Source organism: Onychostoma macrolepis, chromosome 11 (assembly GCF_012432095.1).
Source record: "Onychostoma macrolepis isolate SWU-2019 chromosome 11, ASM1243209v1, whole genome shotgun sequence".
In the NCBI taxonomy this organism is placed as follows: domain Eukaryota; kingdom Metazoa; phylum Chordata; class Actinopteri; order Cypriniformes; family Cyprinidae; genus Onychostoma; species Onychostoma macrolepis.
The window spans coordinates 21,201,236-21,224,698 of NC_081165.1; the positions used below are offsets into that span (position 1 = coordinate 21,201,236).

The 23,463-nt window shown below is 38.6% G+C and overlaps 2 protein-coding genes across 2 annotated transcripts in view; one reads left to right on the forward strand and one right to left on the reverse strand.

Annotated features, from left to right (window-relative positions):
• The first annotated feature begins 1,195 nt into the window (after positions 1–1,195).
• Positions 1,196–2,287, forward strand: id1 (inhibitor of DNA binding 1, HLH protein). The gene is made up of 2 exons (XM_058791091.1): positions 1,196–1,674; positions 1,781–2,287. Exons 1-2 carry the CDS (start codon positions 1,324–1,326, stop codon positions 1,814–1,816), a joined length of 387 nt encoding a protein of 128 aa, XP_058647074.1. The 5' UTR covers positions 1,196–1,323; the 3' UTR covers positions 1,817–2,287.
• Positions 2,288–5,096: 2,809 nt separating this feature from the next.
• ncoa3 (nuclear receptor coactivator 3) overlaps positions 5,097–23,463 on the reverse strand; it is a 44,862-nt gene continuing 26,495 nt past the window's right edge. Inside the window, exons 2-23 of the mRNA XM_058791090.1 lie at positions 21,458–21,562; positions 21,200–21,360; positions 20,302–20,402; positions 19,999–20,173; positions 19,686–19,871; positions 19,476–19,562; positions 18,639–18,782; positions 18,233–18,380; positions 17,632–18,128; positions 16,013–17,019; positions 15,286–15,412; positions 13,800–13,958; positions 13,482–13,700; positions 13,267–13,381; positions 12,721–12,892; positions 10,621–10,974; positions 9,589–9,687; positions 9,428–9,493; positions 9,059–9,242; positions 8,689–8,869; positions 7,838–8,021; positions 5,097–7,021 (exon numbers count right to left, since the gene is read on the reverse strand). Coding sequence (XP_058647073.1) covers positions 7,010–7,021; positions 7,838–8,021; positions 8,689–8,869; positions 9,059–9,242; positions 9,428–9,493; positions 9,589–9,687; positions 10,621–10,974; positions 12,721–12,892; positions 13,267–13,381; positions 13,482–13,700; positions 13,800–13,958; positions 15,286–15,412; positions 16,013–17,019; positions 17,632–18,128; positions 18,233–18,380; positions 18,639–18,782; positions 19,476–19,562; positions 19,686–19,871; positions 19,999–20,173; positions 20,302–20,402; positions 21,200–21,360; positions 21,458–21,543 — 4,464 coding nt within the window. The 5' untranslated portion in view covers positions 21,544–21,562 and the 3' untranslated portion in view covers positions 5,097–7,009. The remainder of the gene's footprint in view (positions 7,022–7,837; positions 8,022–8,688; positions 8,870–9,058; positions 9,243–9,427; positions 9,494–9,588; positions 9,688–10,620; positions 10,975–12,720; positions 12,893–13,266; positions 13,382–13,481; positions 13,701–13,799; positions 13,959–15,285; positions 15,413–16,012; positions 17,020–17,631; positions 18,129–18,232; positions 18,381–18,638; positions 18,783–19,475; positions 19,563–19,685; positions 19,872–19,998; positions 20,174–20,301; positions 20,403–21,199; positions 21,361–21,457; positions 21,563–23,463) is intronic.

The window sequence follows — 23,463 nt, forward strand, 5'->3', positions numbered from 1 at the left end:
GTGGCAAGACTCAATTGCACTATAAGCCTTAGCACTATACAAGTGATGCACTTAATGTTGGTTAATGGACTATGAATACTTTATGTGCATACAAAATAGTTTAAAGCTGGTGAAAAAGTTTACATTAGCCCAGCATGCAAACTTATAATTAGGCAACAGTTCACAATAAATGTATTGTGTATTGAAACATGAAATCTCATATCATGCACTGTTGAACCACGATTTTATCAGATTTTATACAAACCACAAAACAAATATTTGATATTAAGCAACGATTTATTAATGCATAACTTTTTGGTTTAAAATGCATTGTAAAAATATAAGTCTGAAATTCTTGCAAAGCGATATGTTATCATAAACAGTGTGTTTGGTATAGCCTACTCCTTTATACTCTTCTTCTAAAAAACAGTGAAGCAAAAAGTTTATTTTTAAAAATTAAAAAAAAGTTTAAGGTCAGCGAAGTTTTAATATATTATCAGCCTAATGTTTTAAAAATATTTGTTGGTGAAATAAATGCCACTGTCTGTGGCATAACTAAAATGCCTGAAGTCATTTTGTTGTCATGTGACAATAAAATAATCCCAGAGACGATCCCTTAGTCACTAATGTCAGGGTTATTAATTTAATAGAAAAAAATATGTTTCGTTCAGGTTGTTATTGTCCAACAAATTCATAATATAGGCTATTATTATTGTTGTTGTTATTATTATTTTTATAGCTTAAAATATGTTATGTTGGCCGTATATTCATGCACGTGTTCAACGTGCACAGTTCGCCCAGTAATAACAGAAATGCCTGTGACAAGTAGTAAATAGATGGAAACAAAGATGCTGATGAAACATTTTACAGTGCGCTTTGTTTCTTGAAGCAGCCCACATACGAAGAAAGCATGTTTAATTTGAAAGTAATAACTGGTGCCTGTTGATCCTGGACCACCCCCACCCTGCGCTTGATCTGTCTGCTTCACCTGTGGAGTGCACAGACAGCTGGATACCCACAGATCATTCGCAGAAGACACACATTTGTTTCCATTTGTAACACCATCCCCCAAAGCATATTGTAACTGCGATAACAGAGCCGCGCCGTCATTGGCTGAGCGAGCTACTCCGGTGAAACCCCATTGGCCCAAACCTGCAAACACGAGTGTTTGGTGACGCCCACAAGCGCCGACATCCTTTAAATACCGAACAGCTCGGGTCCGCAAGCATGTGGTGAACTGTCATCGCACTCTCGACGCCTCAAGACCCTAAAGGAGTACGAGCGTATCGCCTCAGCTCAGCTCAGCTCATCTCTTTGACTTAACCGTCAACCTTTACATCCAAAATGAAAGTTGTGGGACCTACCTGCGCGCTGAAGAGCAGCAAAGTTGGAGGGGAAGATGTTGTCCGCTGCCTCTCTGACCAGAGCCTGGCCATCTCCAAATGCAAAATCCCGCTGCTAGACGAGCAAATGACCATGTTTCTTCAGGACATGAACAGCTGCTACAGCAAACTGAAAGAGCTGGTGCCCACGCTACCGACCAACAAGAAAGCCAGCAAGATGGAGATCCTGCAGCACGTTATTGATTACATCTGGGACTTGCAGGTGGAGCTGGAAAGCAAGAAGAACCAGAGCTCCGCTCCCAGAACTCCCCTCACGACTCTGAACGCGGAACTGGCCAGCATTTCTGTTGAGGTGAATATTCAAATATATAGCTTGTGATATTTTGCGCTTAAATAGACGACCTATTCATATGCAGCACGTATGCATGACTCATGATGTGTCTTCTTTTGTCTTGCAGAACGGCTGCTCGGATGACCGAATCATGTGCCGTTAAAGCTGATGCTCCCGGTTCCACCGTCAACTGATCGAGAAGCATCGCAAAGAACGAACAAGGTGCGCGGAGGAGACGATGGAGCAGAACCGCCGAGACGCCTTGAACTGTGTTGTTGGGAGAATCTCCTTCTCCTGTTGTAGAGGACAATAACTTTCAGTGGAGAGTCACAAAACTGACACGAGAAGTGAAGTGTGACGCTCTCTCTGAGATCTTCCCAAACATATCGATGTGTTTTAGCTGTGGAATCCATGGCGATTATTCTCTTATAGTTCATGCTTTTCCCTTTCGGTCAAAGTTTCTCCAATGTTTTGATAACTTTTTAGAAAAATGTCTATTTTGTTGTAAAGTTTTCTCAGATTACTGAGCGAAAGAATGTATTGTATATTACAATGACATACGATGTGAATGCCTTATTGTGTTTTTTACAATGTATATTGTGTTTTTTTAATTAAAACAAGAAAATGAGACCTATTTCGGACTTGCTTTGTATCACTTTTGTGTGTGAGGATGGATGAATGAATGGAAGTTGGGCTGAACTGAGAAAATCCTGTTTGTATTTTGAAATACTTTGTATTTCCAAAAAAAAAAAGTTTAGCTGTCAGTTTTACTGACGTCTAAAATGAGTTGGTCTCACAAGGTTAAAGGTCATTTAGCCTAGTTAACACATTAAACATTTAGCTTTAACATGTTATCGTGTTACAACATGACCATTTCGATTACAACTTGATTTGCTTCATCAGGCTAATTAAATTTAAAGTGAACTTATCACTTCAGATTGTAACTTTGTGCAATAAAACTTCGCCTAAACTTTTTTTTTTATTAAATAGCTTTTAAAAAAATGTTAATGGCAGAATGTTTGGAAAAATATATTTAAAAAAACATTCAGTTTGTGTATATAGTCACGTTTCGTCTTCAGATATATCTGATAAATACATTAACAATATCTATAAACAAACAGCAAAATAATTGTAAAAGTCTACATTAAAATATCTAGGCTATAAAACGGGTCAATTCATATCCCATTAAATTAATCATTAAAATCAAATAATTTAAACGTATTTTAATTTGTTAAACATTGCTTTATTTATTATTAAGGTTATTTTTAGCTAGTGGAGTTTGCAAACTCTTTCTAAACTCTATAATTCCGCTTATTTTTACGCATCCCAGTATTTAAAAGGCGGGTAGCGGAAGGGTTAAGTGTTTTCCGAGAAAAAGGCAGTTCGTTATAAGATTTATTCCGTCTCCCTGGTGCAATGTTTTTCTCATTTCCCTGCGGTGTGATGCGCGCAGCTGCAGGCCTCGCGATGTGCGGCTCGGCCAGTGTGTGTGATTGTGTTTGTGTGATCGCTTTGTGCCAAGGGCAGGGGAGGGCGCAGACTGAGCGGCGCCGCCGCACACCTGGGGAAGTTCAGGTTAAATCGCTCCACATTCCTCGGCACACAGCTGATTGAAACATTAACAAACAGTAATCCGCAAGCCCGGGCTGCAGATGGGCCGGGAACACGGCCAAGGAACTCTCACTCCCTCTGTATAGTTTCCCACATACTACAACGAAAGCTTCTTTTAATAAGAACTTAGCGCATTTAAACATAGCGCCACACACTACAGCCAACTTTTCCACTTGAACATCAAATAAAGCTCAACAGCAGGCGCTTTGAAAACAGCACACAAAGGGAACACGCTGTTTTTTGGGCTTGTGTGAAATACTTAAAATTAATTTATGTAGCCATAAAGATTTTCCCCTCCTAAATTAAGGCGATTTTATGTTAATTCAGAGGCGTTTAGCCTAAGCATGTTTGTGAAACTTCTCTCAGTAATTGATAATCTGTAAGCTAAATCAATTTTTAGTAAATTCTTATGCTCATTGTTGTCACTGGATTCTCTATTAATAATGAGGCAGATGAAGACGATCCTATTTGAAGGATAAAGTTCGTTTTGTAGCTTTGAAGATGGACATTTTAGCTTCTAGCGCCGCTCTGTGGCAACACGGCGAACTTTGTTTTCTGGCTATTTTCCAAACGCGTAGACACATTCGTGTTATTGTTAGGATATTAAGACTTTCCATTGATTTATCACCAACAATATTTTCTGTGCCTTAACCTACACAGAAACCTTTTTAGGTAGTATTTAGGTTTTAATTATTCTTATTTGGTCACGTTTGAACGGTTTTGAGGTAGGCTAAATGATTAGCCTACATTGTGGGGACAGACTTAGTTAAACGTGAAATTTTGAAGCAGAAAAACAGAAATAGCTTTTTCTTAGTCAAACAGTCTTTGTTTTGTTTACAACCTACAATAATCTTTGTTTTATGAACAAAACCGTGTAGCCTACTAACCGTCAAAACATAACCTGTTGATGTGACCCTAGACGACAAAACCAGTCTTAAGTGTCAATTTTTAAATAATAAATAAGCTTTCCATTGATGTATGGTTTGTTAGGATCGGACAATATTTGGCTGAGATACAACTATTTGAAAATCTGGAATCTGAGGGTGCAAAAAAATCTAAATATTGAGAAAAATGCCTTTAAAGTTGTCCAAATTAAGTGCAATGCATATTACTAATCAAAAATGAAGTTTTGATACATTTACGGTAAGAAATTTACAAAATATCTTCTTGGAACATGATCTTTACTTAATATACTAATGATTTTTGCCATAAAAGAAAAATCGGTAATTTTGACCCATACAATGTATTTTTGGCTATTGCTACAAATATACCCCAGCAACTTAAGACTGGTTTTGTGGTCCAGGGTCACATATGTAGAGAGGAACAATATGGCCAGGTTTAGCAAAGATGATTATATTTATAGAACTAAAACCCTAAAAAAAATTGTTTCTTGAAACAAAGTAAAAATCAACTTTAAGTAACCTTACTTTCATTTCAGTTAGTTCCCAAGACAGCATTTCTCATTTTCGTTTAGTTTAACTTGATGCACTAAAATAACTAAAACTAAAATTTTAAAACAGACAGTAAAAACAATAATAAAAAAAAGGACCACAAAAAAAATTCAATATTTTTCAAAACTATAATAGTATCTCTGGAATACTTAAATAACACTGTCTGTACACACAAGTTTACGAAGTTATCTAGACTACAGCTAGTAATAAATACTAAAAACAAACTTTAAACAAAACCTCTTGCATTTTACCATTAAAAAAAGAGAGAACATTATTTTATTCATTTTATACTGTTTTAACAAATTTATCTCACTTGGGTCCCCAAAATAAATAGGTACACACACACACACACACACACACACAGAGAGAGAGGAATACATGTCACGTTTAAATAGAACTTTTATTTACAACAATATCAACATCAAGCAAAATAATTAAGTGTATTGTAATTTACATCCTGTAAAATGTGAGCTTATCTTCCATGTTCACACCCCTCAGTCAACCAGTTCTGAAAACGCACCAGAGTAACCTCAATTTCCTGGAATTATCATTTCAAAATATACTCTGTCACAATCAACAGTATCCTAGCGAAATGAACACAAATGATAGTGTTGCTTTCCTGAAAAGACTGATGTATTATTAGTTTCCCCACTGCATTTCATTCCCACATCTGGGAATCAGCACTATTTGAAGTCACTGACGGTAAAGACTGGACTAATGAAGCGGCCGAGGATCACTGCACTACAGAGATACATGGATGAACGCCTTGGTCAGAATGGATTCCTTATTACTTGTACTTTTAAAAAGCACATCCGAGAGGCTCTTAAAAGTGGTTTAAGAAAAGTTTTAAAACGAGGTGTGTAGTTACAAGTTATAAGTCTTGGCAGTTCTGTAGATAATTCATAATCATCAAAATCTTACAAAACTTAAACTGAAGAGCGAATAAACCGCATGATAGAGAAACCCTCCAAAAGCACAGACAATACTGCTAAAATATTAACTGGCCTCAAAAATAAACAGGTATACTTGGTTTTGTATGTATACAGTATATTGTACAAAATCATAATATGTAGTAATATGTCCATATGATATGTACCTTTTACTCTGCGCATTTGCGCGAAACCATATATAAATGGATACATTTCTGTAATCAAACTTGAGAAAACAGGAAAAAAAAAGACTGAAAAAATATCTTTGGATTGTGCATGTTTCTTAAAGGTAGATTTCTGAAGAACGAACAGTAAGATACAGTGAGAAAGTGAGTTATTTTCCTTATTAAGAGCTAGCTTAAAAAGCAACAACAAACATAATCTTTGCGTATCATTTGAAAACTTTTTTTTTTTTTCCGGTCAGGAGAACAAATGGAGATTAAAATAAAATTATGAAACCGTCACTGCATAACATTTCCATGATGTTAGAAAAAGTGCCATCCAAACATAATGGCAGTCACTGTTGAAAAAAAAAAAAAAAAAAAGAGGCTGTGCTGGAAAAGATAAAAAATAAAATATTTTCTCCCTTTGACAAAAGCTAAAATAGATGTAAAACCCAGAGCAGTATTGACCTAAAATATAGATAAGATGGACCTAACCGGGCCCAAACTCTGTGCAAAAAAAGTATGTAGTAAAAGCATGTATGATACATATGTAGCATACAGTATTTACAATTCCAATCTTATTCACACCAAAAAAAAAAGGAAAAAAAAATCCTGTCTAATACTGCAGTACCATTTGCTTTTTGTTGACACACCACTTTGAGCCGGTGGCATTGAGAGGAGGATTATTGCTTTGATATGCGTAAGTGATGAAGTTCTTATGTTTACAATTCCCACGGTTTTCATTAAAATGAGGCTTGTCCGAAACAAATTCAAAATAGACAATATGCACATAATCGTTCTATAAGGCTAGAAAAGCAAGAGATATATTGCAACTATCCTTTTCCGTACTAGCCTTAAAATAAAGTGCTCCCCCACAATGTCGAGTTGTACCACAACCGTTCCTACTCTGATCCCTCTGGTGGTTATATTGTGTACTGCAGTACAGCCACATGGGACAGGAGAGAGTCTGCTGCACTCGCTACTGGGCGTATTCAGAAAGCAGCCCACAGAGAAGGCTCGAGTCTCTCTCTCTCTTTCCCTTTCCATGTCTTTTCTCTCTCTCAGTCAAGTTTTCACTGGAGATTTCCAGTGATTTATCCCCTACGAGGTGGATTTTATAGCTTCATGTTGACATTTCCTCACTGGACTGATGTGCGAGTCAGAGTTTGAATCCAGCTTTGACAAGAGATGGCTCATCGCCTCAGCAGTATTTCTGTAAAACACATATGTGTACAGATAAGTAAAAGTAACATATTGCATCTTTTAATGCAGTTAAAGAAGAGTTCACCCAAAAATTTCCTCACCCTCAGGCTATTTTTTTTCCCATCAAACTCGAGAAATTTAGCTTTACATGATCCACTGCAGTGAATGGGTGCCGTCAGAATGAGAGTCCAATAAAAACATCACTATAATCCACAGTACTCCAGCCCATCAATTAAGGTCTTGTAAAGTGAAAAGCTGTCTATTTGTAAGAAACGAATCCAAATCTGCATTTTATCTTTAAACGGTCACTTCTGGACAAAATACCAGTCTGTATAATAACACTTCCTCCAATAAAAAGTCCAACCCCTGTTATCCTCTCATATCAAAATCCACCCATATATTTGTTTAGAATGGTTTTGGACTGTTTTTGCTTGTAAACAGTGTTTGGTCTGTGCACATTTCTCTCTTGATTCAGATAAGTTTTTTTGTTTTTTTTATTGGAGAAAGCAATATTATGGCTAGAAGACTCTTTTTTTTTTTTGTCAGGAACTATGGTTTGAAGTAAAAATGTCTTGATGCATTCGTTTGTTTATTACAAACATGCAGCATTTCCCTTCCCAAGATGTTAACTGATAGACTGGAGTCGTGTGGATTAGTTGTGGATTATTGTAATGTTTTTATCAGCTGTTTGAACTCTCATTCTGACGGCACCCATTCACTAAATTTCAATCATCGATTTTGATGAAGAAACAAGCTCATCTACATCTTGGATTTCAGAAAACTGAATTCCTTTAAGCAAATGTAACTAAATCAATGCAATCTGTACCTGATCGGGTCCCATTGGCATGCGTCCCATACCCATGGCATTCATGCCCATCTGGCCCTGCATTGGGGGCATCTGTCCTGCAACGTTGCCATTTACACCTCCTTGCATGGAACCGTTCATCATCATTCCCCCATACTGTCCCGGCGCCCCCTGCTGGGGATATTGCTGCTGCTGCGAGTATGAGCTAGGAAACATAAAACAGGAGAATGATCAAATTAAATTAAATACACCCAATATAAATGTGAACTCTATTAAAGACCATGTACTAAAGACTATTGTGACTGACAGGTTGATTTTACTTGCTACTTGACACAGTGTTCCACACAAGTCTAATTATAGTATTATTTCTATACTTTTAAACTATTAGTATTTACTATTGATATTATCATTTTGAATTACCTTTCATTTTTATATCTTTAATTATTATCTTTAATTATTATACATTTTATATGTAGATTTAGCTTTAATATATTTTTATTTCAGATATAGTTAACAATAAAAACACAGCTTTTGACTGTTTTCTAGCTGGTTAAATTTTATTTTATAACTGACCATAATTTGAAAAGCTTTTTAAATATACAATAGCGTACATTAATAAAACAATAATAAACCAAAAAATTAATATTAAATATTATTTTAAAGAATATTAAATATGATTTGTACCACTGAATATTCTTTACTTGTACATTTATTTGTATATTTTATGTGCTTTTTTTTTTTTTTTTTTTTTTTTAAACTACAGTAAATTGTAGTTGTAATTGTAATTTCATGATTTTTGTAACTAACTATTTTTCAAGACCTGTAGGCAAAAATGACATTTCCAGGGTGCTATAGAAGGTTTTATGACTTACTTATTCATGGGCATAGGCCCCTGTCCCCAGCCTTTCATCTCTGCAGACTGGTACATGGGATTGCTCGGAGGGTGCTGTTGCATCATGGGATTCTGAGGACCACCAATACGGGCAGACATCATATTATTAGGGGGGCTGCTGCCTGTTCCCACAAATGAAGGATCCCCCTGCTGGCCCATACCTGGAATCACAACCCAGAGACATTTATAAAAAAGAAAGCAACAAGAAAGTGCATAGCATGTTAATCAGCAATCGATATACCCAAGCAAACTGATATTCTATTCCAATGATAGAATATCCACGTTTCATTGCTTGTTATTTTAGAGTACATTTTTCAAACTACAAGATCCCAATATGCTAACTATCCTACCATAGCTGCCTCCATAGTTAAAGGGCTGCTGGCCGGGCTGGGTCATTGGCGGGCCTCCCATAGGGTTGTCCATTCCTGTGGGAGCTGTGACATTAGGAGGGGGACTGAAGCCTCCGGCTGCAACCTGCTGCTGCTGCTGCTGCTGCTGCTGTTGCATCATCATCATCATCCTCTGTCTTCTCATCTGCAGAAAGGGAGAAAACAATGGTTAAACATTTTACGTAAGACACTGGTTATGATCAGTCTTACATAAAATCTTGTACTTCAGTTACACTACATACATTGTCAATGGGGGATAATTATCATATATGCAATTGCACATCACTGACAGACACACAAATTAATATTTTGAAAGTGATCGATTTATACCTCTGTTTGAAGATTCATCATTTCTCTGCTGCGCTGGGCCATCATCTGTGCATTCAGGAAACCAGGCTGAAAGATAAAGGAGGGATGATATTAGAGAGAGAAAATGGAACACATATAAGGCTTCAGATGTCATCAAAAGATTAAAAATAAAAAAAAGGTACCTGGCCGCCCATGCCTGGCTGCATGCTAGGCCTCATGCCAGGGTTTCCTGCAGGGTTATCTGGCCTCATCCCCATGCCCTGCCTGCTCTGGTTCAAAAACTGTAGCGAAGAAACATTCAAATGTTATGAGATATGCTAAATACTAAAGCTTTCATTAATCCAAATAATAAAGTGATTAAACAAATTATTTGTGTTGAATATAGATCTATTGTTAATTTAGAACCTAAAATGTATGTCTAACAACAAATATCATAGAATCAGAAGAAAACCAGCAACAGCAACGTTTAATCACTGTTTTGGATGTTCTGTTCTGGAAGGATATTAATGTCAAATGCCTTTTTAAAAAAAGCACTGCTCTTAATAAAATCATCGCTTTTTCTGCAATTCCTAAAAGTGTTTGAAATTGCATTTGAATTTATACCACTGAAACTTAGGAGCCAAATTTGTCAAGAGAAATATTACACGCAAACATTACCACCAGTTTGGTATTTAAAATTAAAAATAATATTTTGGAACTAAACTTTGGAAGGCAAATATTTATTACTAAATTTTGTGAAATGTTTGAAATATTCACTGCTTAAAAATACTCAATTGCAGTCCTCAAAATGCGAACTCTCTCAATACAATATATATGTTTTTTAAAGATATTTTTGTCATTAATAATCTTCCATTATATGGTTAAGATACAAAAGAAAGCTCACATTAAAAACATTTAAATTTAAGTGTTAATTTAATACACAAAACAACAACAAGAACAAGCCCCGTCTAATCAATACTGCCTTATAATTTTATATTATTATACTTAGAATGTTCACTATTTTTATCATTTTCACTATTGATTGTTATTAATTAGTAATCACAGACCTACATTACTCAAAATAATATAGCCAAATAGATTCTGGGACATTGTAATTTCTAAATGTGCATCAGCTGCAACATCAGGTTATTAGATTACACTTCTACACTGATCACTTATATTTGTATCATTAACAGAAATTATAAGTTGAGTGTTGTTGGTGCGCAGTTACTTACCTGCTGTCCCTGCAGTCTCTGCTGCAGCTGGTATCTGGTCGGATTCCCCATCCGAGGCCTTGTCATATTAGCACGAGGATGCATAGCGCCCATACTGCTCATTCCGGGGAAGCCACCCTGCTGGTTCATCTGACTCATCATAGGATTAAACCCTGGTCCAGACTGCCCTGGCATGGGACCAGGTCCAGGACCAGGGTTGGGACCACGGCCATATCCACCCTGCATTCCCATGGAAGGGGGGCCCGGGTAGCCCTGCCCATACATGCCCTTGGGGTCCATACCCATAGAGGAGTCAGGTCCCGGACAAGGACCAGAGAAGGGGTCTGGCGGAGGGGGCTGGTCTGAACTATGACCCTGAAGAGAGAAAAGACCACAACGGTGGTTTTCAGTGAATGTGACTGGGCAGCAGCTCTAACATATTTAACACCACAGCACTGAGAGTCATGATTTACAGTGGGTATGGAAAGTATTCAGACCCCCTTAAATTGTTCACTCTTTGTTATATTGCAGCCATTTGCCAAAATCATTTAAGTTAATTTTTTTCCTCATTAATGTACACACAGCACCCCATATTGACAGAAAAACATAGAATTGTTGACATTTTTGCAGATTTATTAAAAAAGAAAAACTGAAATATCACATGGTCCTAAGTATTCAGACCCTTTGCTGTGACACTCATATACATTTAACTCAAGTGCTGTCCATTTCTTCTGATCATCCTTGAGATGGTTCTACACCTTCATTTGAGTCCAGCTGTGTTTGATTATACTGATTGGACTTGATTAGGAAAGCCACACACCTGTCTATATAAGACCTTACAGCTCACAGTGCATGTCAGAGCAAATGAGAATCATGAGGTCAAAGGAACTGCCTGAAGAGCTCAGAGACAGAATTGTGGCAAGGCACAGATCTGGCCAAGGTTACAAAATTTTTTTTGCTGCACTTAAGGTTCCTAAGAGCACAGTGGCCTCCATAATCCTTAAATGGAAGACGTTTGGGACGACCAGAACCCTTCCTAGAGCTGGCCGTCCGGCCAAACTGAGCTATCGGGGGAGAAGAGCCTTGGTGAGAGAGGTAAAGAATAACCCAAAGATCACTGTGGCTGAGCTCCAGAGATGCAGTCGGGAGATGGGAGAAAGTTGTAGAAAGTCAACCATCACTGCAACCCTCCACCAGTCGGGGCTTTATGGCAGAGTGGCCCGACGGAAGCCTCTCCTCAGTGCAAGACACATGAAAGCCCGCATGGAGTTTGCTAAAAAACACCTGAATAAGATTCTCTGGTCTGATGAGACCAAGATAGAACTTTTTGGCCTTAATTCTAAGCGGTATGTGTGGAGAAAACCAGGCACTGCTCATCACCTGTCCAATACAGTCCCAACAGTGAAGCATGGTGGTGGCAGCATCATGCTGTGGGGGTGTTTTTCAGCTGCAGGGACAGGACGACTGGTTCCAATTGAGGGAAAGATGAATGCGGTCAAGTACAGGGATATCCTGGACGAAAACCTTCTCCAGAGTGCTCAGGACCTCAGACTGGGCCGAAGGTTTACCTTCCAACAAGACAATGACCCTAAGCACACAGCTAAAATAACGAAGGAGTGGCTTCACAACAACTCCGTAACTGTTCTTGAATGGCCCAGCCAGAGCCCTGACTTAAACCCAATTGAGCATCTCTGGAGAGACCTAAAAATGGCTGTCCACCAACCAGACAGACAGAACTGGAGAGGATCTGCAAGGAGGAATGGCAGAGGATCCCCAAATCCAGGTGTGAAAAACTTGTTGCATCTTTCCCAAAAAGACTCATGGCTGTATTAGATCAAAAGGGTGCTTCTACTCAATACTGAGCAAAGGGTCTGAATACTTAGGACCATGTGATATTTCAGTTTTTCTTTTTTAATAAATCTGCAAAAATGTCAACAATTCTGTGTTTTTCTGTCAATATGGGGTGCTGTGTGTACATTGAGGAAAAAAAATGAACTTAAATGATTTTAGCAAATGGCTGCAATATAACAAAGAGTGAAAAATTTAAGGGGGTCTGAATACTTTCCATACCCACTGTATAAACTGAACGCATCTCTTGCATGAAGCGAACTGGCTGGGTACCTGGTTGATGAGATCTGGTATGCCAAGGGCACGGTCGATCTCCTCTAGAGCGATGACGTCAGTGTTGTTGAGTAGAGAGTCCAGCTGGTCCAGCAGAGCTCGCTCATCACTCTGACCCTCAGTGGTAGATGGAGGGACCAGAAGGTCATCCAGAGAGTTATTAAATGGCAGCCTGATGTATAAAAAGCAGACAAAAAGGCTGTTATTGACTTGTGTGTAAAACCATCAAAATATCCTTAAAACAAGATCAATTTATTTAACCTTAATCCTCAGATGCACACACTTGTTTTAATTAAGTACTTTTTTGGTTTTAAGAATAAATCAAACAAAAGTTACATCATGTAATGCGGTTACGTAATTTAATTACAAAATAAATGTAACTGTAGTCTGTTACAGTCACTGAGAGAAAAATGTGTAATTAAATTACAGTTACTTGATAAAATGTTAACAATTACAAAGGGGATTACATCTGAATATAAAAAAAAAAAAATATATATATATATATATATATGAGAGAGAGATCTAGTGTAGTCTCATTTGTGTTACCTGTTTGCATTCTGTGCTCCCTCCATTCCCATCCCACTGTCTGGCCATGAAGGGGACTGTGGTGGAGGTGCCTGCCCACTGAACGAATTCATACCCATTCCTACATCATAAGGCCCTGCAAAAACAACAACATGCAGTTTTTCGAATTTAATTAATTGGATGTTTTATCTGTCTTAACACGCCCACACTGCTGGTACTGAGTTAACAGAACTTACCCATTTCCATCAACTGCTGCTGCAACATGGATCTGGTTGCAGGAACGCTGTTTGATCGGTTAACCATGGGTCCTCCCATCATGCTCTTAGGATTGTGGTCCATGCCTGTGCGACCCATGCCAGGGTGTCCAACAGGGCTGCCGGAAGCGGACATTCCCCAATCTCCTGCACCTGCCATAGGGGGCCGATTGGGCATTCCCATTGGCCTGTTTGGACCTCCTGGGAAAAGCATGTTTGGAATGTTAAAATTCAGCTAAAAATTAATGCATATACAGTTGTAGCTACATAAATTTAAAGCTGAATATATGAGACACTCACCCATGCCTATCTGGGTGTCAGTATGCTCCTGTTTGACAAGAGAGGAAGGGGCGCTCCTCCTACCAGTCATGCCTGGTCCGCTCAGGGGTTTACCATCGACAGACACAGCCCTCTGGAAGGGCACACGTTGACCAGAGCCCATACCAACCCCCTCCCGGTCTGAAATACACAGAAATTCATTCAAATTGCATTAAGAATAAAAACAAAGGACAGGTTTTGTTGGTCATCAGCAGTTATCTGCATAATATATGCCCAAAATATTTTCTATCTAATCTTTACATTCAATTTTCAACATCCCCTTCCTGACTTTGAGGCCCTCAAGGTGTTGTTACTAGGGATGCATCGATCCGATACTTAGTATCGGTATCGGCTCCGATACTGGTATTTTCTGCCGGATCGGGTATCAGTCAGACGAGACCGATCCAAATCCGATATTGTTTGTATACTATTCTGTGTTACTGTTTAGCCCCACGAAAGCACAAAAACATTATAAAGCAACAAAGTCAAAGTCCAAATGTTCTGAAGCCGTTCCATTGTTTAACGTGAGGTAGGCTACAGATGAATATTTAAGTCGTTAAATTCAAGTTCACATAAACTCTTCTCGCCGCTGCGGCTGTCTGTCATCCTCCATTCAGCATCAAACTGCGTGTGACGTTCGGTTACAACAGTCAAGATGATGAAACTCTCTCCAAAAGCGCACAGTAACTGAAATTTAAAACTGTTCAAAGAAAAGGCTCAAACTATTGCACAGATTTCATGAACTATGCATCAATATCTCTTTCCTTTGTGATTTGAACTTCTCTATGCGGAGCGCTGCACGCTGTGACTCAGTGTTGCTTCAAGCGCATTATTCTGCACACGGGATGCACATAAGCACTTTGTGCTGCTCTGTATCGGAGCTTTTCATATTATAATATTTTTGCACAATGAAAGATTATTTATAGCGTTTCTTGTTCAGTCCTATGATAGGACAGAAAAAGAAAGGCTATTAATAATCTAATGTATAGCACTGTAATAGAGGCAGCAACATATGATAGATAGGACTCCATTTAAAAGAAATGTCTTTTAATTTTATAGTTTATATTTATATATAAATACATTTACTTGTTTTCATTAATGTATTTTACAACAATACAAAGAGCAATGTGTAACATTTTACCAGATTTAGTCCTACACTTATTTCACTTTTATTTGTTCCCCTCTAAATATTATTTTACTAAATGTTTCGATTTTATAAAATTGTGCACTCATGATTTTTCTAGAATAACTTTTGCTGCTAACTTATCCACTAACATAGTTTATAATAGTATTTTTGTCTACACAAAAGAGTGACGATCAGGTCAACACACAGAAGTATAGAAATTCTACATTGATTAAAAAAAATAAAAAAAACTGCACTGGTATCGGAATAAGCCGATACTCAGAATTTTCTGGATCGGATCGGCTCTGAAAAAATGGTATTGTTACATCCCTAGCTGTTACTCACCATGTGCGGTGCTGTTAGGTCCATTGCCCTGCTTATTGCCCCCTTCCGTTCCTCCAGTTCCAGAATCAGCAAACATTCCAGAACCAGAATTCCTCAGCCCTCCGAGAATACTCTCCAAATTATCCAGCTGGAAAAATAAAACAAAGCATTGATGTTAGAATGATCAATAAGTAATTGCAAATTTGCAAGAGAGTTCTGCATATCAACAGAACAATTTAATAACTGCCAGTATTTTTCAAAATGTGCAAAGATAGATATAATATATATAATAGAAACTTAATTTCCTGTAAAGCTGCTTTGCAACGATTGTATCGTAAAAAGCGCTATACAAATAAACTTGAATTGAATTGAATTATTTGACCAAAAAACAGATATATTTACAAATACTACAATTTAACAAAAACATTAATATAATTTAAAATGATTGTTTTCTATTTTAATATACTTCAAAATGTAATTCTTTCTTTTAGATTCTTTAATGAAAGTTTATTTGAAATAGAAGTCTTTTGTAACACTTTTGTAACAAGTCTTTACTGTGAATTGTTCAGTTTAATGCATCCTTGCTGAATGAAAGTATTAATTATTACATTTATTTATGTAGTTAAAAATATCTATTTATATTTATTACTAAATTAATCCCAAAATATAAGACTGATGTGATCTTCAGAAGTAGAAGAAATATGAACCCAACATAAGTACTTATGCAGTATGAATCAACCATAAATACCTCATCAGGAGGTTCGATCTTGACTTTGCCCTCCTGGCTGTTAGAATTTGAGGTTGTGACCCCTGACCCCTGCCCTCCAGTGACCCCTCTCCCTTCCAGCTCCTCCAGCTTTGGCTTGACCTCTGCTGCATTGGGCTCTTTGGAGTCATCCTTATTGAGGAGGTAGTGAAGGAGGGCTTGTGGTTTTTTTCCTTCTTTCGGGCTGTGCTGCTCCTGCTTGAGATCTAGATTCCTCCCCTCAGCGCCTGGGAGCTCCGAACCAAGAGAGGCCTTACCAGTGGCCTCGGCTGTGATGCGAGCCACCTCGTCGGGTGTGTTTCCATTTTGAAGAAGTTTGTGGAGTATCTTGTGTTTCTCCTGTAAGGTGTGAGAGCCGTGGTGGCCACCGGGACAAGCCGTGGACGACACTCCTCCCGAGCCTTGCTGATTTACGTTATTCCCCGATGATGAACCAGATGAGGAGGACACTCCCGTCGATGAAGGACTCATCATGCCACTTCCTGCCTCCTTCGAGTCAGGACCCAATGGAGTGGAGGCACGACCTGGGACAGGTCCACCAGACCCAATCCCAATCTCTTCAGTTGGGGATGTGAGCAACTGAAGTAACTTCTTGTGGCCCTTTCCATCAGGGACTCTCCGGTTGGCTTCGGCCGCAGTGGAACCGTCCTTGCTGGACTGACTGTCCGGTTTATCCGTGGTCTCCGATGAAGAAGCCTGTTGCTGCTCTAACCCTGTGCTGTGAGCACTTGACGGGCTCTTGGAATCCCCAGCGCTGGGTTTGCTGTTGCCGGTCTGGCCTTGCTGACTGGACTGGGTCGAGTTGATGCTGGGAGAGCTGTCGGATTTGTGGGCAGGTGAGTTGAGAGCTGAAGGTAGAGAAGAGCCAACGCCTTCACTGATGGCCTGGAGAGCATTCAAAGAACTATTGGAGAAAGTGTTGCCAACTGATGGACCAGAAGATCCACCACTGCCGCCCATTCCCACAGGACCCATGGGAGAGTGCATGCCTGTGAAATCAAGAAAATATAGCTAAATCTTGAGCTTGTTTTCAAATTAAGCACTAATAGAGACAACACAACTAGTATTTGTACTAGTGCCTGAACTACTATTTATCACATAATTTCAATCAATATCATAATTATAAACACATTGGTTTGTTGCACAATAGTTTTGCCATTTACTCCCTTCCTGTCCTAGCTTTAACTATTCTGAACCATGACTGAAACCTTGTATAATAGGCACTTGACGTATTTATTGCCATCTTATGGTAAATATCTTGATGCATTCCTCAATTGTAAGTTGCTTTGGATAAAAGCATCTGCCAAATGATTAAATGTAAATGTACTAGGTATATTGGCTAATGAATCAGAAGTCTCACATTCACAGAAAAAGTTGGACAACTGCTTAACCACAGTGAGAAATCCCTATTTGTTATCAGGTAAGAGAATTATATAATTAGCTAAAATATTTAATAAATTAATACACAGGGTGTTTAGAACTTTGTAAGTGACATGTTTTAATTCTGTGGAACTGAATGGAGCTGTCTATGGAATTCTGTTTGATTTCACAGACCTAATCTTACATCCATCTAATCCAAAATGCAAAAACAGGACACTTACCTCCAGGTGAGAAAGGACTTGCACCCATTTTAGGACTCCCTCGTATCCGTGGTGACCCCATGAGATTCTGCTGAGCAGGGTTCATCCCAGGGCTTCCTTGGGAGGGACTTGTCATGCCCATTCCATAGCCACCACTGTGAAATTGACCCTGCTGGTGCTGATTCATGCCGGGATGGCCCATCTGATTCATGGAGTTCATCTGATTCATTGAGTTCATCTGATTCATAGTGCTCATCTGATTCATGCAATTCATCTGATTCATATTCATTTGATTCATTGAATTCATCTGGTTCATTTGATTCATCTGATGCATTGGGTTCATTTGATTCATCCTGTTGCCTGGGCCATACATAGCTCCTCCTCTGGGTCCCATGTGACCTTGCTCGTTCATGCCGTAGCCTCTGGTATTGCCCATGCCCATCTGGGCATTCGGATTGGCATTGCCCATAACTGATCGCATTACACCACCCTGATTGGGTCGGTATCCATTTTGCTCCCTGAGTGAAAGAGATTGAAATATAAGTGAAGGCGAGAAGAACACAGGGGCATTTTCATGTAAAATCAGAGTAGTGTATAACTGTTGACTTGGAGAGGAACAAACCTCTGCAGAAGATGAGTAGAGAGGAAAGTGAGCGGGTCATTGGTGACAGGGTTTCGGCAGAGCTCACTGCGCGTTTGTGCTGTTACTGGAGTGCCATCTGACAAAGAGAACCGATAGAGTGGAGTCTCTGCTCTTCCATGAACATATGCTGAAAAGAAAAAGAAGAATACAAACAACATTAATAAAACATGTATTCAATCTGTCAAACCCATTTCACACCAAATGCAAAAGCAGCCTGTTTTTATTTCTGCCATATTAACAAGTTACAGAATTCACACTTCTATTTTGTCTTTCAACATCATTTCTCAAGCACATCAAGTAATTTACTTCATTTACACAATTAACTAAAGTAAAGGTTAAAGCTGAGAAATACTGAAAGGTTCCATGCAGGTGTATTGCCACAGACCTTCATGATAGTGTCTCTTGTAGGACCAGGGCTGACCCTCACTGCGATGCAGGAACATCTGCATACACCTGCGCACTAAATCCTCCCAGCCAGGACGCATGGTGGTGTGCAACAGGCTCTGCTGCTCGATCTCGATCAGTTTACCTGGGGTCAAACATACACGCTCAGATGTGGTACTACACCTGCCTCAAATATAATTCTACGTCATCCCCCCATCGGTTTCAAAGTTTTGTTTTCTGTTTAAACATTTTCAGTATTTACTAATTACAGGGATGCAAACTCATCAATGGGTGAAAAAGGTGACAAAGACACGCAATCCAAAAATTGGTTCAGAGAGGATTCTGACTAACCAACAGAAAACACCCCTAACAGGCCATTCCTTTCAACAGAGATGCCTGTGATTGGCTACAATACTCAACGCTGCAAAAACACGTAAATAAACTTGTGGTTTTAGAGTTCAAAACCAGAGCATGCATGCAAAAAAAACACTGGAGTGTTTAAAAGCGGTTGACTACAAGCGGGTACAGAACTGAATTGGTACTAATGGTACGGTAAAAAGACCCCCCCAAAAAAACACTCTCTCATCAGATCTACACAAATCTTGTAGGTGACCTATTTTGATCTCAAATCTATGAGTACATATAGTATGATTTGGTAATACATATGTATTGAAGTAATATAAAATGTTGTAGTTAATATTTGGAATTCAAGTCATTTTAATATTGTTCAATTATTGTCATGATGAATTTTCGTCTTGCCTTCATAGAGAAAAATCAAAGAAAATCAGTAGTTTCATTGATGAGATTAACATCGAGTTAATCTTGTAATCAATTTTACCTGACAGTTCGTGTCTAGTACTGAATCGTTCTGTCCTTTCCACTGCCGTCACTCTCCGCGCTACACAAATCATACAAGACTGCAGATCTGAAAGACAGGAAGAAGAAAAACTTTAAAACTAATTCACAAGCAGCACTATAAAACAAAGTATATCGACTTCAATCTGAATATAAAAGTATTGAAATGAGAAATTCTAAATTTACTACAGACCTTCCCCTTCCTCCATCATTGCTTTAGGCTGTGTGAGAGCGAAACATTGCATGGTCTCATAGCGAGGCCCACCGGCACCTTCTTCACCTCCAGGACCGCCATGGCCAAACTTCACCAGCATGCGACAGTTAAACGTGTGACTCTTCTGACGGGAGGCATCACCGCCCCATGACACACTGTTGGGACCTTCAAACACATACAAAATGCATGATGCTCAGGAGACATCATGAACGTAGTCATCTCTATATGCTTATGTTTTTGTGACCAGATAAAGAGCAACATTCACTTAAAAGATATACATTGACATATATACCATTGCTTTTGGGCAGGTTTTTATGCAGTTCGTCTCGGTCTTCCTCATGCAGTATGTTGTAGATGCTGGTGTTGATCAGCTCCTCTTGTTTATACTGCAAGTACTGAGTCACATTATCTGACACAAATACAATGCTGCCTTCACGACTCACCACAAACAAGAACCCATCCAGAGCCTGACAGAGAGAGAACGATTCCGAATTATTATTATAAAACACTTTAAAACATAATTGGTAAGAATGCTAGTATGAGAAGTGAGCAAATGAGCTTCTGGTGACCATTGACCTTAGGTCTTTAATCTTACCTGCAGCAACAGAGGGCCCAGATGGTCCTTGTCGATGACCCCTTGACCAGTAGAGGACACATCCGCCTTCTGGACATCATCATCGCCACATGAGCTTTTACCTGTGAAGGGTGTGAATATAGACCATACATTAGAAACATTTTAGAAAAGTAAACGGCTGTAAAGAGGTTTTTTTTTTTTTTTTTTTTTGTGCAATACAATTTTTGAAAGGTAGTGTTAATGCATATTTGTCTCACCATATTATAGAAAGGGAACAGCAGAAAAATGGGTCTGCTTACTTTGATATGTAGATTTGTAGGTTTCATTCCCGTAAGACACTATTAACCAATGGAATGTCAAATAAGGAAGAATGAACAACAATGCCTATTCATCGTTTCACCGCGTGAACTCCGGGTTATAGTCCAAGTGAAAAAAGGCATGCAAAGGCCTGTCTCGCGCAACAAACTTGTGCAGACTACAGTTCTGAATGCGATATATAATTATGAAAAAAAATGAGTATAACTGTATAAAATATACCTCAAATCTGATAATTAAGTTACATTTTTCTTTATGGAAAATGATTTACCGATTTTAGTCAAATTAGATTTGCTAAGTTTTGCTGCTGGATAATCCACTCATTCGCATTCATTTACATCCACAGATGTAGTCATGCACTGCACTAAAAAAAGAGATTTTCAATGTCTAAAACTACATTTTCTATTAGCTAAAACTAGCAAAGGTGTTACACAACTACAAATTTTCACTCTAGTGAATATTTGCAGTAGCACAATATTCCACCTGCCACCAGGTGGCACCGTTTTTATAAAACCGATGAAATTCATCCGTGTCCCTACACTGTGGGTTTAGTAACTATTTTCACAGACTGATATATAAAAGCGCAGTCTGAGCAGATGTGTACCTTGCTCTTTGATCTGTCGTATCTGGCGCACTGTCTCTTTAAGGATGGCACATTTGTCTGGTTTGACATTGAAGCTGTCGATGTCACTAAGGTTGGCCGAAATTAGTTCGGCCAGCTCCTCGATATACTTGCTCTCCTGTTCCCTCCTGCGCTTATCACATCTGTAGATTAAAAACACACATGCAATTTTAGGAAAGAAAAACATTTAAAAACAAAAAAACCTGTCACTGCTTGTCATCGCACCCTAAAATGTCTCACCCTTGTCCTGGAGTGTCACATGTGGAGAGTTTGCGTTTTCGGTCCGAGCACAACGGCTCAAGTGAGTTCTCACCCACTCCGCTCATGTTTAAAACATATCAGCACCTAAGAAACATGCAAAGTTTAGATTAGGGGCAGAAAACACACAACCAAAGGCATATTATGATCTCTAAAAGAAAGGATGACTAAAGAAGCACTTCTATTCCACCACAAGTGCACCCCAAACAAATAATGAGCTCTAGACAATGCACTTGAAGGCTTCATCTCTTCTCAAACGGTTTTAGTAAAAAACTGAAAGTGTGTGTACGTGTCTACAGCTTATTTTTAAGTGTTCCCACATACAGCTGAATGTGCGGAATGTTCCAGACCTCAGCAGCAGTGCTGCGTGTGTGTTTGTGTGTTTTTGTGACAGTGTGTCTGAGAAGAGACACTGATTATGATGGAGTGAAACGGGGCCCCAGGGGAAATGGATCAACCCTCAGTGTGTTTGTGCATGTGTGTGTGTGTGTGTGTGTGTGTGTGTGTGTGTGTGTGTGTATTTCTGTAGCAGGGACTGGGTCAATTATCTCAATCCATGAAGTCGTACGCTGCACAACATATAAATGAAATGTATAATTGATCTAATTAAAAAGCAGACTAATGAATCTGAATTACTAACCTTAATACAGAATTAAAGACAATCTGGTCACAAAACATTCCCTTCAAAATGTATGTCAGAAATACAGTGATATAATGCCCTTCCTCCACACGTCTCATGACACACAATCACAAATTTCTTCCTACTTTTACTGTCATCGCTCCACCCACTTCACCAACGACAACACTTCCTCTTCTTTGGTGATACTTCTCACTTTTCTGCCTCGGTGAATATGTCCGTTTTTGTTATTAGCACTGGCCTTTCTGATGTCTGTCTTCCTTACAAGTTATGTATGCAAAGACATATTGTGGCCCAAAATATTAATCGCACTTAAGCTACACTTAAAATATATGAATGTCATTGCATTAAATACAAAATATCAAACCATCTGGCATTTATTTGAAAGGTGAAGTACGATTTCTGTGCCACTGGTAGGGCTGGATAAAAATACTGATTTTAAAATTGCTTCTTTTGAATGGTCCCAATATTGACTTCAATATCACGCAAGCCAATTCTCAAAATGAATGAGTCTTATGAGCCAGCTCTTATTAGTGAATCAAAATACAAATTGCTCTACCAGCGTAGTCCAATTCTTAAACTGAATGACTCTCATGAGCCAGTTATTCCTTAAAAAAATAAATAAATAAAAACACCAGGTCAACATAGTCTGATTCTTGAAATGAATAACTCTTAGAAGCCAATTCTTTTTAATGAATCATTAAACAAACAGCCTGACAACTGCAGTCCAATTCCTGTAATTAGTGACTCTTACAAGCTGGTTCTTTGACTGAATATTTCAAAAGAGTTACTGGACAAATTAATGAACTGGGAATCAAATCGAATCAGATTCATATGTGAATCGCCACTAGAGTGCAAAAACAATGACCGTTTTCCGGAACTTGCATGTTTGTCCCGCCCCAAACACACAGCATTGGTTGAGAGTAGATTTTAGTTATTTTTTTAGTTATTTGTGGTGTATTAACACAGAAGCCTTATAGTGTGACATTATAGTGTTATTTGTGTCTGAAGAAATTTTGCATACTCAAAGCCTACGGTGACTACACCTTTTTGAGAAATATCTCTATAGTAAATGCGTTAAAGTGCCCCTATTATGGATTTTTGAAAATGACCTTTCATGCAGTGTGTAACCCAGCTCTAAGTGAATGAAAACATCCTGCAAAGTTTTAAATCTGAAAGTGCACCGTGTATAAATTTATTGTCTCTCAAAAGAAAGAGTCAACTCTGAATCATTGAAACGAGTCATTTTTAAAACGAATCTTAAGCTGTTTCAGGTTGACGTCAAAACGAAACATTAGCACATTGCCCGCCCACTATGTGCACTAGGTGCGGCTTTTGGGGCGTTAAAAAT

Excerpts from the sequence above, each read along its gene's own strand:
- id1 (XM_058791091.1), top strand. The coding sequence starts at position 1,324 with ATGAAAGTTGTGGGACCTACCTGCGCGCTGAAGAGCAGCAAAGTTGGA. Across the intron at positions 1,675-1,780 it reads TGGCCAGCATTTCTGTTGAG|AACGGCTGCTCGGATGACCG; the intron begins GTGAATATTCAA and ends TTTGTCTTGCAG.